Source organism: Dasypus novemcinctus, chromosome 4 (genome assembly GCF_030445035.2).
Source record: "Dasypus novemcinctus isolate mDasNov1 chromosome 4, mDasNov1.1.hap2, whole genome shotgun sequence".
Taxonomy (NCBI): domain Eukaryota; kingdom Metazoa; phylum Chordata; class Mammalia; order Cingulata; family Dasypodidae; genus Dasypus; species Dasypus novemcinctus.
Window position 1 is genome coordinate 65,618,062 of NC_080676.1, and position 15,000 is coordinate 65,633,061.

Sequence of the window (15,000 nt, forward strand, 5' to 3'; positions counted from 1 at the left end):
ACAAAGGCACCTTTAAGGGTGTCTGCAGGAAGTGCTATATTAACACAGAGGTTTAGTTAATTACAGCCACTATTCTCACGTCCCTTAACCGAGTGTGAATGCCAAGCAGTCTAATGGTGTGCCCCTGAGCCTTAATACCTAATGAAATTGGATTCCTTGTTTCCTCTAATGAGCTCATTGCTTTTCTAAATATGGTCATTGCAAGTAAATGATCAATAGCCTTGAAAATGACACCACTGGATTATTTTGGGAACATAGAAATGTTCATTTTAGTGCAAAATAATAGATTTCTTTCTAAATAATCTCTCATCCATAAGAATGACTGTAGAAGACTTGTCAGTTTGTTTTAATGGGTGAGTTTGGAAGCAGGAATTTGTGAACAGTCACTGTCTGACTTGAGCAGGGCCTTCAAATCCACATTACCCAGATCAAGTTGGAATAAACTGGATCCAGTGTATTTCTGTTAACTGAGAGATCAAAGGCCAAAAGGCTATGAAAAGGCCACTTTTCTTTTATGGTATAACAGTTCAGTGCAAACCGTCTTTACTGTCTGAGATTCCTAGGGCTGCCGTTACAAAGACTGCAACCTGGGTGGTTGCGGTTGCACACACGTTCTGGAGGCCAGAAGTATGAAACTAAGGTGTCGGCGGGCCAGACTCTGGAGGCTCTGGGGACAATCTGTTCTTTACCTCTTCCAGGTCCTAGTGGTTATGGGTGTTCTTTGATTTACAGTCACATCACTCCGATCTCTGCCTGTTTGGTCACACTATCTTCTCTCCTGCAGATCTGTGTCTCTTGTAAGGATGTCTGTCATGGGATTTAGGGCACACCCAAATAATCCAGGATGATCTCTTTATCTCAACATCCTTGACTTAATTCCATCTGCAAGGAGCATTTCTCCAAATAAGGTAACATTCATAGGTTCCAGAGATTAGGACATGGATGTGTATTTTTGGCAGTCACCATTCAGGCACGACCTTCCTCGACTTTCATTATGGCTTGTCAGTAAAGCTGGACACAGCCATTGCTCTATATTATGATGCTGAAACACTTTAATGATATCATTTGTTGAGCAAATCATTTATATCATGTGTGTGCTTATAAGTTTTGGATCATATGACCACCCTATCATTATATCCTTTATACAGAAAGGGAAATTGAGGCTTAAGAAGGTAAGATCTTGGGGAGTGATGTGGCTCAGGAGTTTGAGCCCCTGCTTCCTACATGGGAGGTCCTGGGTTTGGTCCCCAGTGCCTCCTAAAAACAAAAACAAAAAAAGCAAACAACAGTCAAGCAAATGAAAAAAAAGAAAAAAAACTTCGGGGAGCCAAGTGGATCAGTGGTTGAGCGGCAGCTTCCTGTATACAGGGTCCCGGGGTTCAATCCCTTGCCCTGGTACCGCAAAAAAACACAACAACAACAACAACAAAAAAAACACAAAGAAATAAAAGAAAGGTAAGATCTTGTCTAGTATTACAACACAGCTAAAAATAGTGTCAATTGGTACTTAATGTCTGTAGTTTTTTTTTTCATTTTTACTTGAATTTCATGGATATATAAATTTAGATGTTCACATTCTTGTTTAAAAATTGATGTGTTAAATTTCACAAGACCAATTTTCATGGTCAGATTTTTGGTCTCTGTGGTTCCTTGAATTCAATAATCTTCCATAACATCCAGAACATCACTTCTGGATTTAACCTTTGGAAGAGCAAGCCAAAGTGAGATTTTGTAGAACTATGACCTTGGGATGAGATTCAAGTTAAAACTTACTTCATTCAATGTTATCTTCCAATATCCAATTTTTTAGCCTGGAATGGATTTGGATTTTTTTAAATGGGTTTTAAGTACACTGCAAAGCTTTTAAGAACCGTACTCTTGGATTGCTGTATCTGAATCCTATCACCGCATTTATTAATCTTGTTTTCTTGAGGATATCACTTAATCTTCCTGTGACTCCATTTCCTTATTGGTAAAATGCTAACATCTATCTCATAGCGTCCTTGAATAAATAAATATCACTATGCTTAAATATTACCTGCTTTATAGTAGACACTAAGTATAGTATTATTAATTATCATTATTTTACATATAAAGTACTAATAGAGGTATCATATTCAAAACTGTGATGGACTTGCAAGCACTAGAGTTTTATTTGGCACACAACACAGCTTCAAAGCAGAACATGGGCAAAGTTTCATATTGCAAGTATTCCCAGTTTTGATTTCCTTTTTGTGCTTATGCCTCTTCCTTTCTCCCCCCATACCAATTATAACCTCCTGCTTCTCATTTCTCTTTCCTCTCTGATGAGTTATCTATTTTTTTCTTTGAGGAAAAACGTAAGTTTTCATTTTCTAAAGTATTTCTTGGTTAAACCTTACTAAACTCTTCTCAGATTTCTAAGGTAATGTGAATCCATAATTGAGTCAGAAAGAACAATCATTTTAGCTCTGTTCCATATGCATGAGCTCCATCAAGAATACTTGAAGGTATTTTCTGTTGGCATGTTTACAATTCTAAGAAGTCTCCTGTGGCTTACATTTTATGAAGAATGAGAAAGTTCAGGGCACTGGTACCTTTCAGCTCTAAGGGAACCCTTAGCATCACCTTAGCATTTCCCAGTGAAAATGGTTTCCATTTGTCAGATTGTATGTAATTTATGCTCAGTTTACATTCCTATCATAGCTGAGGTATTTGTAAACTATCAGTGGAGCATCGAGGAGGCGTCTTGAGGCCTTTACATTACATTTATTAGTGATTTTATGTACAATTTCTTCGGCATTTATTTTAAATTTATGAATCAAACAATATAATCACGCTGTTCTTCATGCAACTCATTGTTCATATGAAGAAAAACTAATGCACATTCCTAATAGACTCAAGGTGTCAACATTCACCTTGTATTGTTATGTATATTTTAACAAATGAGTAAATGTCAGCATGGAGAGTTGAAATAAATTGTCTCCATGTTAAACTATGACTCAGTGATGGAACCAGCCATAGACATTCAAATATATTTAGTTCTGATGTTAGCCATCTTTGCCATGAGTAATTTCTCCCTCAGAAATCAGGAAGTAATTACTTTCCTGGTGTTGGAAATCTTTTAATTGTCAGTGCTTAAGGGAAAATACTATAAAATGCATTATCTGCTGTAAATGAAATTCTGAGCACGCTTGTAACTACTATATTTTGCTATCAAACTCACAACAGCCACGTTTCTCCCTTTGATCAAAGGGGGCAGAAGTGTGTCTGCGTGAGTTGTTTCACACTGTGTCTTCCTACCTCCAGGTGAGCACAAAATGCCGAGGCCTCTGGTGGGAGTGTGTCACAAATGCTTTTGATGGGATTCGCACCTGTGATGAGTACGACTCTATACTTGCTGAACACCCCTGTAAGTTCGCCTGAGAGCTCTGTTGTCAGTGACAAAGGTTTTATGAAACTGCTTGCCAGGAAAGGAATACTAAAGAATACTGTGTTTTTGTTTTCTGCAGTCCTTTCTAAGGTTCTGTTCAGTTTTAAATGTTTCGATTGAAAATTGAGTTCATTTCTGGTATGTGAATTGAGGCTTTTTTTCGTATGTGTTTTTCTTTTCCCATGTTCTTATCAATTCCTTGAGGAGAAAAAAAAACTATCTTATCCATCTCTGTTATCCCTCAAAAGGGCCTGGCATGCTGCCTTATATTAATACACAGTCAGTTTATAATAAATGCTTTTTGAATTGAAAGGCATTCTTCACGGTGCTGTGATTTTATGATTAAAACCGAAAGATTAGACTAGAGGTAATTCAGAAATGTCTTTGAGCTACCACTTAGTTCAAATAGGAAGTTTTCAGTTATTTCAATGGAAGGTTTGCTAAGAAAGAGATGTAGAGATTGACGGGCAGAGATGGAAAGAGAAAAACAGACAGACGGATAGTCAAAGAGAGATTCACTGACTCAAGGGACCAGAGAATGAAAAAAATCAACATGTGTGACACATTGTTAACATGAATATCAAAGCCAGATCCTTACACTGTTCTTAAATTTCACTTTAAATAAAATTAGCTATCAGGAAGACCCAGGTTTAAATGAAAAAAAAAACAAAACTTAGATTAAAAAACCTTCTTGGTTTTTTCTTTCAATCCTTCTCCATAGCATTTTTTCTTTCTTTTTGAACTTTGAACCATGCCAGGAAATACCAGTCCTATTATTAAGCAAAGTGTTTTAGTCTCTTTCAAAGCAAATGATGGGCAATGGCACCACATGACAACTTCTTTTCTCAAGCTAAATGAAAAATATACTCTTGGAATGTGACTTTTCCCCTGAACAGCTGTTTCAGTCCAGGGGGAAAGGAGCAGTGCATTAAAATGACTTCATTTGCTATTTAGGAATTGGGTGCCCTCAAAAATTTTTAACCTAATTCATAAAGCTTTTCTTTCTTTCTCTCTTTCTCACTCTCTCTTTTTTCCTGCCTTCCTCCCTTCCTCCTTTCCTAGGTCTCTTAATTCTTTTCCTCCCACCCCCTGCTCTAAACCATTCTACCTACTAAAAAGCATGATTTGCTCAATAAGAATGGAAATTCATAAGGGCACAGGACCTATTCTAGAAATACAGTGAAATGGTCAGACCTGAGAAGAGAAATTAATATTTCAAACTTTTAAATATGATTATGTTATCAGATTTTGTCTAGGTTCTTGACTGTGCTGCAGAAATGAATTTCAAGAGAATGTTGAATGAGTTAGGCCCGTAATTTATTAAGGTAGGGAGGTGGAAGAAAATAACATACCATGGGTCCCAGATAGAGAGGAAGGGGCTGAAAAGTGATAAAGCAGGCTGACTCACAGACTACAGTTTCCCATTATAGATTATAAATGCTCAGGTTATACTTGCATGGTGACGCAGGCAGGGGAAAAATCACAAGAGCAGAGCACAGAAGGCAGAAACAAGGGTCCAAAGGTGAGGGAGCATGTTCAGGCCTTGTGCCTGCCTTTTGAACTGTTAATTATTCCACCCCTTTGCTAATGGCCTAGGAGGAGTACCAGCTCTTTACTGTTTTGATTGATTACCTCCTCATCAATCCCCCGGGAGGGCCCAATGATAAAGTCCTTGGGGAATATCCAGGGCTTTTCCTGGCTTCTGGAGGAAATGTTGTTCTGGATGGCAGAATCTTGTGGGGGGCGGGGGGAGAGGGTGGGTCTTCCAGAAACCATCTTGGGGTTATTGATGTCCACGTGAATTTCTTGCCAAGTTCCAGATCCATCCATTGATTCCCTATCTTACTAGCCAGTTTCAATTATGTGCATTTGTGTAAGAAGAAAATAAAATCACCCATAAGCTCACTACAAAGAGAAAACAACTGTTCGCATTTTAATACGATACTTTTTCATCTTTTGCTTACCCTATTTCATATTTTTTTCTTTTGATAAGTTCTTATCTATTAATTTCAAATAATATGCTAAAGACCCATTACTTCTCTTTTAATAATTCTCTCATCTGCTTAAGGGCAACAGAGATAAAATTGTATTCTGGTAAAATAATGTATTTATATCCTCTGGACAAGGATATTAGCTATAAGGAAGTAGGATTTCATTTCTAATATTTACTGTCTTTCATACATCACAATTAAATGACCCTTCCTTTCCATTGCCCTGTATTGCTGTGTGGAACCCAGAAAATTTATTTTGCAAACCCTCTGTTGATATAGAATATTGAATTCTCCCACTCCTACCTCTAAATCAGCTTGATAACACCATTTTGGCAGCCATATCACATGCAATTCCCAAAAAACAAAATTCCTCACTGGCCAACAATGGCAGTCTGCTTTCCAGGTTGCCCTCCTGTAACTGAGCTGGTTACTGGGCTCCTAGAAGACCCAAAGGCATGAGCACTGGGGTTGAAATAGAGAGCCCACAGATTCCCAAAGGAAAAGAGGTGACCATGACCTACAAGTGTCCAGTTGAGTTTAAGGGCAAGCTGTTCTGATGACACTGGTGGCCCTGGCTCATCCCAGGTTCTAACAGGGGACTTAGACAATTTCAAGGGAGGTACTGCAAAGTACAGGGACTCCTGAGGTCTAAGGGCACTATTGTGTTTTCCATTTAGAGGATCAAGAGGATCTGTTGTTGTGGGGGAGAAGTGGGGTGAGGGGGGTGGGGGGTATATGGGGACCTCGTATTTTTTTAACATAACATTAAAAAAATAAATAAAGATAAAAAAATGAAATAAATAAATAAATGAGGATCTGTTGAAATATAAAAAGTGATATGATGTAATGAGTCATGTATTTTCCCTTCCTCGGTTTTTAGAACAATGGGCTTTACATTTGGAACATTTTAGTTTTCTAAAATAATGCCAATTTTTGAGATCTGATGAAATTCCATTCTAAAAACAAGCATATATCAAAAATATTAACATAATAAATCATTTTATATTCAGCTCTTAATAAGGCAAAAACTGATTTTACGCATTGATTTCTTCTCTGTTATAAGCATCATAAAATATTTTTTATTTTAAATAAGGAAAATCAGCCACATTTTTGCAAATAACCTATTACCTAATAGGTCCTAAGGTCACCTAATGATTTGGGAAAAAATGATTTACAATGCAAAGAAACTCCAAATCACTACTAAAATAAAACATAATTAAACGTTATCATTAAAGGCATAAATTTTATTACTTCTATTCATCAGCCAACTAAAGTAGTAGTAATTCTGAATTCAGTTAACCCTCCATTCTTGACATAATTTCCCTATTTTTAATTTAGCATAAATGTGACACATAGTTCAGAAGGCTTTCACAGTTGAAGATGATGGTTCTACTGAAGAAGGCGCTTGCTATAATCCACTTTCGTTTACCTAATCTTCTCTTCTCTAGACTCTACCATTTATAATTCTTTGTTCAAGTTTTAAAGTATTCTCAGTTGCCAATGCAAGGTTGAAGGGTTAATATGGAGTGTTAGGCAACAAGGGTCTATTCAAGTCTGAAAGAGAACATGATCTGGCTTCCTGAAGTAGTCTACTCAACAGCACAAGCTCACTCCCTTCCTTCTAAAGATCTACTGATGGCTCCCACCAGCCTGAATTGGCAAGAGAAGACTTGGGATAGTTTATCTTGTTCTCCTGTATGAAATTTTAGCCAGTTTTCTTTTAATTCTTCAGTAAAACTTCAAACAAATGTAGTGATCATGTATTCATTCATTCATTCATTCAATACATATTGGGTAACTAGTACACAAAGAATACACTACCTTAAATTAGCATTCAGCTATAATACTTGTGAGCAAGACTCATTCCAGAGCAGGAGACAGAAAGGAAAACATTTATTTAGTCCCAACTATATGCCAAGCATTGTGCTAGGATGCCAACAAGACCAAGTTGTAATTGTGCTTTAACAAATAGGAATGCCAAGAGTCTCATAATATTTGTGAGTGTTAAGAAAAATTAAAGGTACTCATTTCCAAACTCATGCAAATGTAAAGTCTGACTTCTATCACTGGATCCGTTTTTTGATGTATGTCTGTGAGTTAACATCTTTCCTTCCTCTGGCAATGCTGTAACCACATGACCTGGTCTTCCAGTGAAGCTGGTGTTGACTCGGGCGTTGATGATTACGGCAGATATTCTAGCTGGGTTTGGATTCATCACCCTGCTCCTTGGTCTTGACTGTGTGAAATTCCTCCCTGATGAACACTACATCAAAGTCCGCATCTGCTTTGTTGCTGGAACCACATTACTGATAGCAGGTACTGGTCTGGATTAGTGATAAGGGTAGAAATATTCATCTGTGGATTTGAGGTGAGGGGGAAGAATGCTGTTCAGAAGAAGAAATTCATTTTAGCATAATTTGGTGCTTGCTTCTCTAGATGGAAGAAAGAACATGTTTTACCAGCGCTATTTTCTTTAACTTTGTAATCAGATAATTAATCTTTTATTTATATATCAGATCAAGGTTTACCAAAATCCTTAAACTGTCTTAACCATTTAAAAATGTTTATAATGCTATAAAATTTTTAGATACATTTTTGTTTTTATTCTTGAATTTATGTCCTAGAGTAAACCCCAGGCCTGTACCCCATGTATACTGTTGCTCCTACCACCACCAGTTCTTTTTATCAGCATACTATATTGTGCAAGTCTTATGTCTAGGTTTTTCTTATATGCCAACCCATTCATAAGGTTGCAATGAACAGATCATATTATTTCCTGCTTAAGAAGCAGATGAGGAAATGAAGTTCTGAAGATTAACAATTCAAGCATGACAAATAAACAGTAAGTCAAGAAGCACTTTGCATGGTGTTTATAAATGAAACGGCAAAGCTGACATTTTACCCAGGCCTGTCTTCAACTTCAAAGCTTAGTCTTCCTCCATTGCAACATGAGGTCACCTTTGGATCTTAATGCAAGATGGGAGGTAGTATATTGTTGAAGAAATCAAAATGAGCGAAGATTGGAAACCAAGGACCACACCCTCCAGAGAGAAAGTCACTTTCTTATATGATAGGTGTAAAAAGTTAGTAAAGCAATTAGAAAAGGAACATGACAAGTCAGGGTGGAGCAGCAAATGTATAGGAACTTTGGAACTACCCATATTTGGAAATATATCTGGGTAATGTGTGACCTTAGACAAGTTATTTAACCTATCTCTCTGCTAATCTGTAAAATGGAATGAAGTGGGAGCCATAATACCTACCCTGAATTGCCATTGCAAAGATATAGTGTAATCAGAGCAAGATCATAATAGAAGACCCAATGCATCACACTAAAAATGGGGATCTCCCAGATTTTGTCACACATGTACAACTGAGTCAAGGTTGTACTAAAAAGTGACAAGAATTTAGAAATTCTTCCTTTTTAAAACATCCATCGCCAAATCTAGCCTAGTTGTGATATAAAAGTTTTGTTTGTAGCAATTGATTTTGGGGAAATCACTAGATACCCTGTTTTAAAAAATAAAACAAAGCAAACAAAATTTATAGAAAATGCAAATAGCTGAAGAAAATCCCAGCAGGAATAACTAAAGAAATGACTAACTTAAATTGGCAGGGGTGAGGAGAGGAAGTAGCTCAAGTGGTTGAGCTCATGTATGAGGTCCTGGGTCCAGTTGCCTGAAACTCCTAACAATAAAAACAAACAAGCAAACGACAACAAAAAAAACAACTCAGGGAGCAGGTGAAAGTCAGTGACTGAGTGCTGTCTTCTCACATATGAGATCCCAGGTTCAATCCCTATCCCCAATACCTCAAAAAAATAAATTTTAAAAAAATTGTCAGGAATGACTAAAGGCTTGGAACCATCATTCAAAATTAGTTTGCTACATGAAAAATTTTCCATAATCTCTAACTTTCAAGAAAAGGAATCCCCATCCTAAACCTGTAGGTAATAGCATTATAGAAAAGATGTGTCAATTTATACTCTGTTTTCTAAAGATTATATATTCTTGGTCAGATTCTTATGAAACATCTTGCATTAAACAATTGAAGGATGTGAGAAAATTATGGCTTAATTAAATATCCCATACTCCTTAGAAAAAACAATAGGAAAGGTTTTTTTTTGAAAACTACAAATTTCAAAAAACACACTTTTCACATAGCATTTTGTTCTCATTCCCAGCACCTTACATTTCTTTCTTGCATCTAAGCTCTGATTTGCAATTTGTACTTTAAAGTCAGAGAACTTAGTAGCATCATTTCATTCCAGTTAATCATGAGATAGGCTAATCTAATGGGATCCAACTTTATTTAAAAGGAGCATATTTCTTTTAAATAATCTGATGTTTACTTCAGTCATTTATTTTTAACCCCAACTTGCTAAATGAGTGACTTTAAGCATAGAGCTTCCTTAGGTGTGCTGATTAGTTGGAGTAGCTTCAATGTGGGTCTGGGGGTCAGGTGGGAGAACAATAGGATACTTTTAATGATACAGACTTTCAATTTTAAAAATCTATATAGAATGAACATATTCTCTACATTGTTTGCCTTAGATTGTGTGTTTTTTCTATGTTTTTGCTTCATTTTTACTATTTTCCTTCTTACAACACTAAAATAGCTTTGGAAGGAGGAAAATTAAAGAAAAACATAGTGACCATTTTAGGCTTACACAAACAGATGAGCACTGCTCTATTTCATTTTTGTATTTCCTTTATGCAAATACTGATATATAATTTGGAAGAGATACATGATAGACAGTCAAAGGAAGAGAGAGAAAAGTCCAAAATATAAGTTGTCCCTGAGTCCATATTATCATTATTAACTCTCTGAATGGCACCATGCATTTTGGGGAGTAAGCAGGACACCTTCGGTTTAAATGTGGAAAATTCCCAGTATTATTTTTAGTATCATTCCATTCTTTCAGGTGCCCCAGGAATCATTGGCTCCGTGTGGTATGCTGTTGATGTTTATGTGGAACGCTCTTCTCTGGTTTTGCACAATATATTTCTTGGCATCCAATATAAATTTGGGTGGTCCTGTTGGCTTGGAATGGCTGGGTCGCTGGGTTGCTTTTTGGCTGGAGTCGTCCTTACCTGCTGCTTATACCTCTTTAAAGGTAAGAGCAAAATAAAATAGCACATTTCCTTGCTGCCAAATATTTTCTTCCCACTCCAGTGGAAACATGTTTCACCAGCACAAAATAATGTTACATATTTAATCCCTACCTATTACCATTAAGAATTCCAATTCAAGGATAACTGAATTGCAATACTCTAGCCTTATTAACCAATCAGTGGTATATTTGGTGAAAAGGAAAACCCACAGCTAAAATTGCTCCAATATTCAAATATGTAATGATTACTTAGATGCATTATAATCTTATGTATCTATCGTCAATCAATCTATTAAATTTATATTTAGAGTTAAATGAAGAAGTGGCTTGAGAGCCAAGCAAATGTTTGTTATTGAAGAATTTAATGTATTATTATTTGGTTTCCAAAATTTTCACACAAAAAATGGAGGAATCCCTCTTCTAATCAGAGAAAAATGGAAATGACTTGAATGAATTTCAAATCTAAAAATAACTTTCAGAATGAAAATCCTGGATTTTTCTCAGATGATTCCTACTCAGGATATTTGTATCTATGCCCCTTTCCTGGAAGAACATATAAAATGGCATTATTTTTCTGTTTTCCATTGTTTACTGAGCAATACGTATTTTTATATCTCTGCATTTGTTTCTTTCAAACAGATGTTGGACCTGAGAGAAGCTATCCTTATTCCATGAGGAAAGCCTATTCCACTGCTGGTGTTTCCATGGCCCAGTCATACATGGCCCCTAAGACACAGACTGCCAAAATGTATGCTGTAGACACAAGGGTATAAAGTGCCACATGTCAGCCTGTGTTTATAATTATTTAACTAATCAGTCAATGTATTCAAGTTAATAAAATAACAGGTCAGTCCAGGAACAGTGACTAGACTTTATATTCAATTTAATAAAAAGTTTGATTCATCTACCATTTCTCCTTTCTATTATTCTCATATTCTCCCTCATTCTCCTCACCCACTCTACCCACTTCTCTACCTCTTTCTTTCACTCTCTTTCTCTCTCACACACACACACACACTTCCCCCATACTTTAAGATAAGGTTGCTAGGACTTAAAAATATTTGTTTGATTTGTATATTCTTATACTAGAGATGGTGACATGGTAATCTTAAAATAAAATGACACTTTAAGAATGGAAAACAACTTTCAAAGGAGGTCAGAGATTTCTAATCTTTGCAAGGATTGACAAACTCTCCCTTACTTTTGGTTCACTTTTTGTACTCTCAGTTGAGTGGATTATTTAATTACTTTGACAAAGATGAACCTTCCAAACTCAAACTACTATATGAAAGCTTACCATTGCATTGATTCTATTTAAATAGAAAATGAAAATAACAACTTCAAGTACCAGCCACAGGTGAGAGTTAAAGAAGGTCCCCTTCCACACTCTAAATGTCCACAAGCCAATGCTAAATTAATACTGGAGTCAGTGGTGACTTTCTACCTCATTTACAACATAAGAGATCTGTGTATTATTTCAACACTACTCTAAGTTAACATATATATTACCAAATTATTAAATTTCAATGGTAATAGCTAAGCTAAGGAATCTAGGCATTTATTAATTGGACTTCCAAATATGTTTCATGAACGTTCTAGATTAGAATTCATCAATTCAGGTGCTCATCATTCACCACTGGATCCTCAGCACCCAGTATAATATCTGACATATGATAAAGTTTAGTAAATATTTGTTGAATGAAGGAAATAAAGGATCACAGCTCTCTACCAAGAAAAGTCAACTTTCCTCATATAAAATATGTACTTTATTGAAAACAGAATTATAGACACACTTAAAGAAGTCAAATGGGATTTCATTCATATTCATAATGTAATCATAATGAATTTATTTAAATGGTAGAATTTTTCAAAAGGTTATAATATTTAATCTCGAGTTTTTTGATTCCTTGTTATTCACATGAAAAACACTAGTGCCCTTGTTTTACCTTATAAAGAATGTCCACTGAATTAGAAATTAGTTCACTGGAAAAATGGAAATTAAGTTAAGAACCTCTGAAGACCCAAAAAGAAATGCTTTCAAATTTAAAAAGCTAGAGATAATGTGAAAATGAGATGATGAAATCCCAGTACATATTCTAATGTTGTTGAGGATGTCTTTCATGACTTCATACAGTATCTATGCCCTTTACCAGTTGTGATGGTTAGGCTAATGTGTCAAGTCGGCCAGATAATTGTGCCCAGTTGTTTGGTCAAGCAAGCCCTGGGCTAATTGTAATACAAGGACATTTATGGACTTTAGTCATCAGTGAGTATACTGCATAGATGGCAGATTGTATCTACATCAATCAGGGAGATTGCCATCAGCAATAAGTGACGCTTTATCCAATCAGTTGAATGCCTTAAAAGGGGAAGTGATTTCAGCATTCAGGGAGAATTTCCCAGCTCATCTTTGGGCAGCCAGCATCTCCTGGAACATCTTCAAGGATCTTCACTGGACTTTCATTGGAGCCCCTGGATTGCAGCTTGCCTGCTGAACCTGGACTTGTGCATACCCGTAGTCACGTAAGAGACTCATAAAATCTCATATTATTGACAGATATCTCCTGTTGATTCTGTTTCCCTGGAGAACCCTAACTAATACACCAGTATTCTCAGGAGCAATTTCAATCTAATCTTAGAATCAAAAACTATTCATTCTATTTTATCTCATGGATATTATTGTATGTAAAATATTTAAAATTATTTGTGGGTTAGAGTAATGCTTCCACTATTAATAAGATATGGGTACTATGCTAAACATTTTAAAACTCATTTTGTGTTCTACTATCTTCTTGTCCTTGGTTTTATTTTTTAAATTTTTATTACCAATTTTATGTTATGATATATTGTCATGTTTTATATATCCTTATAATCTATTGAAATCATTATGGGGGAAGGTAGAATAAAAATTAATTAAAATAGTTCATCAGATTTTAAAGATGTAAATTATTCCCTTTTAAAGGCTTCATTTGTATGATGGACTATTTCAGAGAATTATAGTGATAAATGAAATGTTTTGAATTTTCTCTCAATTAAAAGTTTTGTATATCTTGGGAAGAATACCAGTGTTGGTTTTTGGTGTTTTGTTTTTTTTTAACCCCTCGGTAATATTTATTGCTAATATATTATAATTTAATGAAGCATCCTGAAATAAAGCATAGGAAAGATTGTAGTTTGTATTGCAACTAGTAAACAACAGCAAAAAATTATTAAATGGTGAAGAAGTAATAATTGACAGGGTAATGACTCAAATGCCAAGAAAGAAAAATATAATAGAAGCTCAAAATATACAGGCAAAGAACTATTAGGGTGAAAATTAAAATAGCTTACTAAATTCTGGGCAATATAATTTAGCCATGACATAGTAATAGCAACAAAATACCAAAGAAAATTTATAAAATTGGGCAATTTTATTTACCCATTCCTTTATTAACTGCTTTCTAAAATCAATTTGTGTTTAATTAGGCTTTTTTATTATAAAAGTCGTATATGTGCATTGAAGAAAGTTGGAAAACCCAACCAAAAGTATATCTTATTTAAATAGCAAGACACCGTATTCCCTCTACCTAGAACATTCTTCAGAACTTTTGCATTTATATATATACACACACACACACGCACATAAATTTTTTGAAAGATATCATTCCATATGTGTTCCTTTAACTTCCTTTTCCATTCAGTTAACAATCTATTCCTTTGCATTAAAATACTTTTCATCTTATCTAATGCCTAGCCCATATTTAGATTTCTTCAAAAAGCCCAAATAGAGCTGGCTTGAGCATTTCATTGGCTATTATGCCCCTTGAGTTTCTTTTAATCAAGCTTTTTATTCTCTGACTGATCTAAAAAAATATATAAATCTGGTTTTCCTACAGTTTCTTCCACTTTCTGATTTGTCTGGTGTTGCCATTTAGCTTGTTTCTCTTTGCTTTACATTTCCAATATACTGGAATTTAAATCTAATGAATTGATGGAAATAAGTTAATTCATTTCTGGCTTAAATACACCATTGATAAAGTGACAGCCCAATAGGAAACCAGACTAATATTGGATGGACCTTACTCTTAGTTTTGTTAAAATTGTTCGTTGGGAGATTTACAGCAAGAGATGGCAGAGTAAGGAGCTCCTAGAGTCAGCTCCTGCTACAGGGCAGTTAGTAAACACCCAGAGCTCTCTGGACCTAGCTGAAACACCTGTTTGGGGGCTTCAGGAGGCCAGAAGAGCATCCTGCAATGTCCTTGAAGGAATGGAAGGAGGAGACTGCCCATCTGCCGAGAAGACTCGTAAGTAGAGCACTCCACGCCCCACTGGAGCCACAAACCTCCTCAGGAGCTGTTCTGTGACTGGAATTGAAAGCTCCACTTCCCAAAAATGGGGGAGGGAGAGACACTGGGCACCAACTTCAGCTAATGATGAGTAAAATTCAGCGGGCTAAAGTATAATCCTGAGAACAGCTGAAGTTTGAGCCTGTCCAAGTAGAAAGA

The 15,000-nt window shown here is 35.8% G+C and overlaps 1 protein-coding gene across 1 annotated transcript in view; it reads left to right on the plus strand.

The window, feature by feature from the left end:
- Positions 1-13,576, plus strand: part of CLDN16 (claudin 16) — a 102,629-nt gene extending 89,053 nt beyond the window's left edge. Inside the window, exons 6-9 of the mRNA XM_004460835.5 lie at positions 3,289-3,391; positions 7,555-7,719; positions 10,328-10,519; positions 11,156-13,576. Of these exons, the coding sequence (XP_004460892.2) occupies positions 3,289-3,391; positions 7,555-7,719; positions 10,328-10,519; positions 11,156-11,289 (594 nt within the window). The 3' untranslated portion in view covers positions 11,290-13,576. The remainder of the gene's footprint in view (positions 1-3,288; positions 3,392-7,554; positions 7,720-10,327; positions 10,520-11,155) is intronic.
- The last annotated feature ends 1,424 nt before the right edge of the window (positions 13,577-15,000 follow it).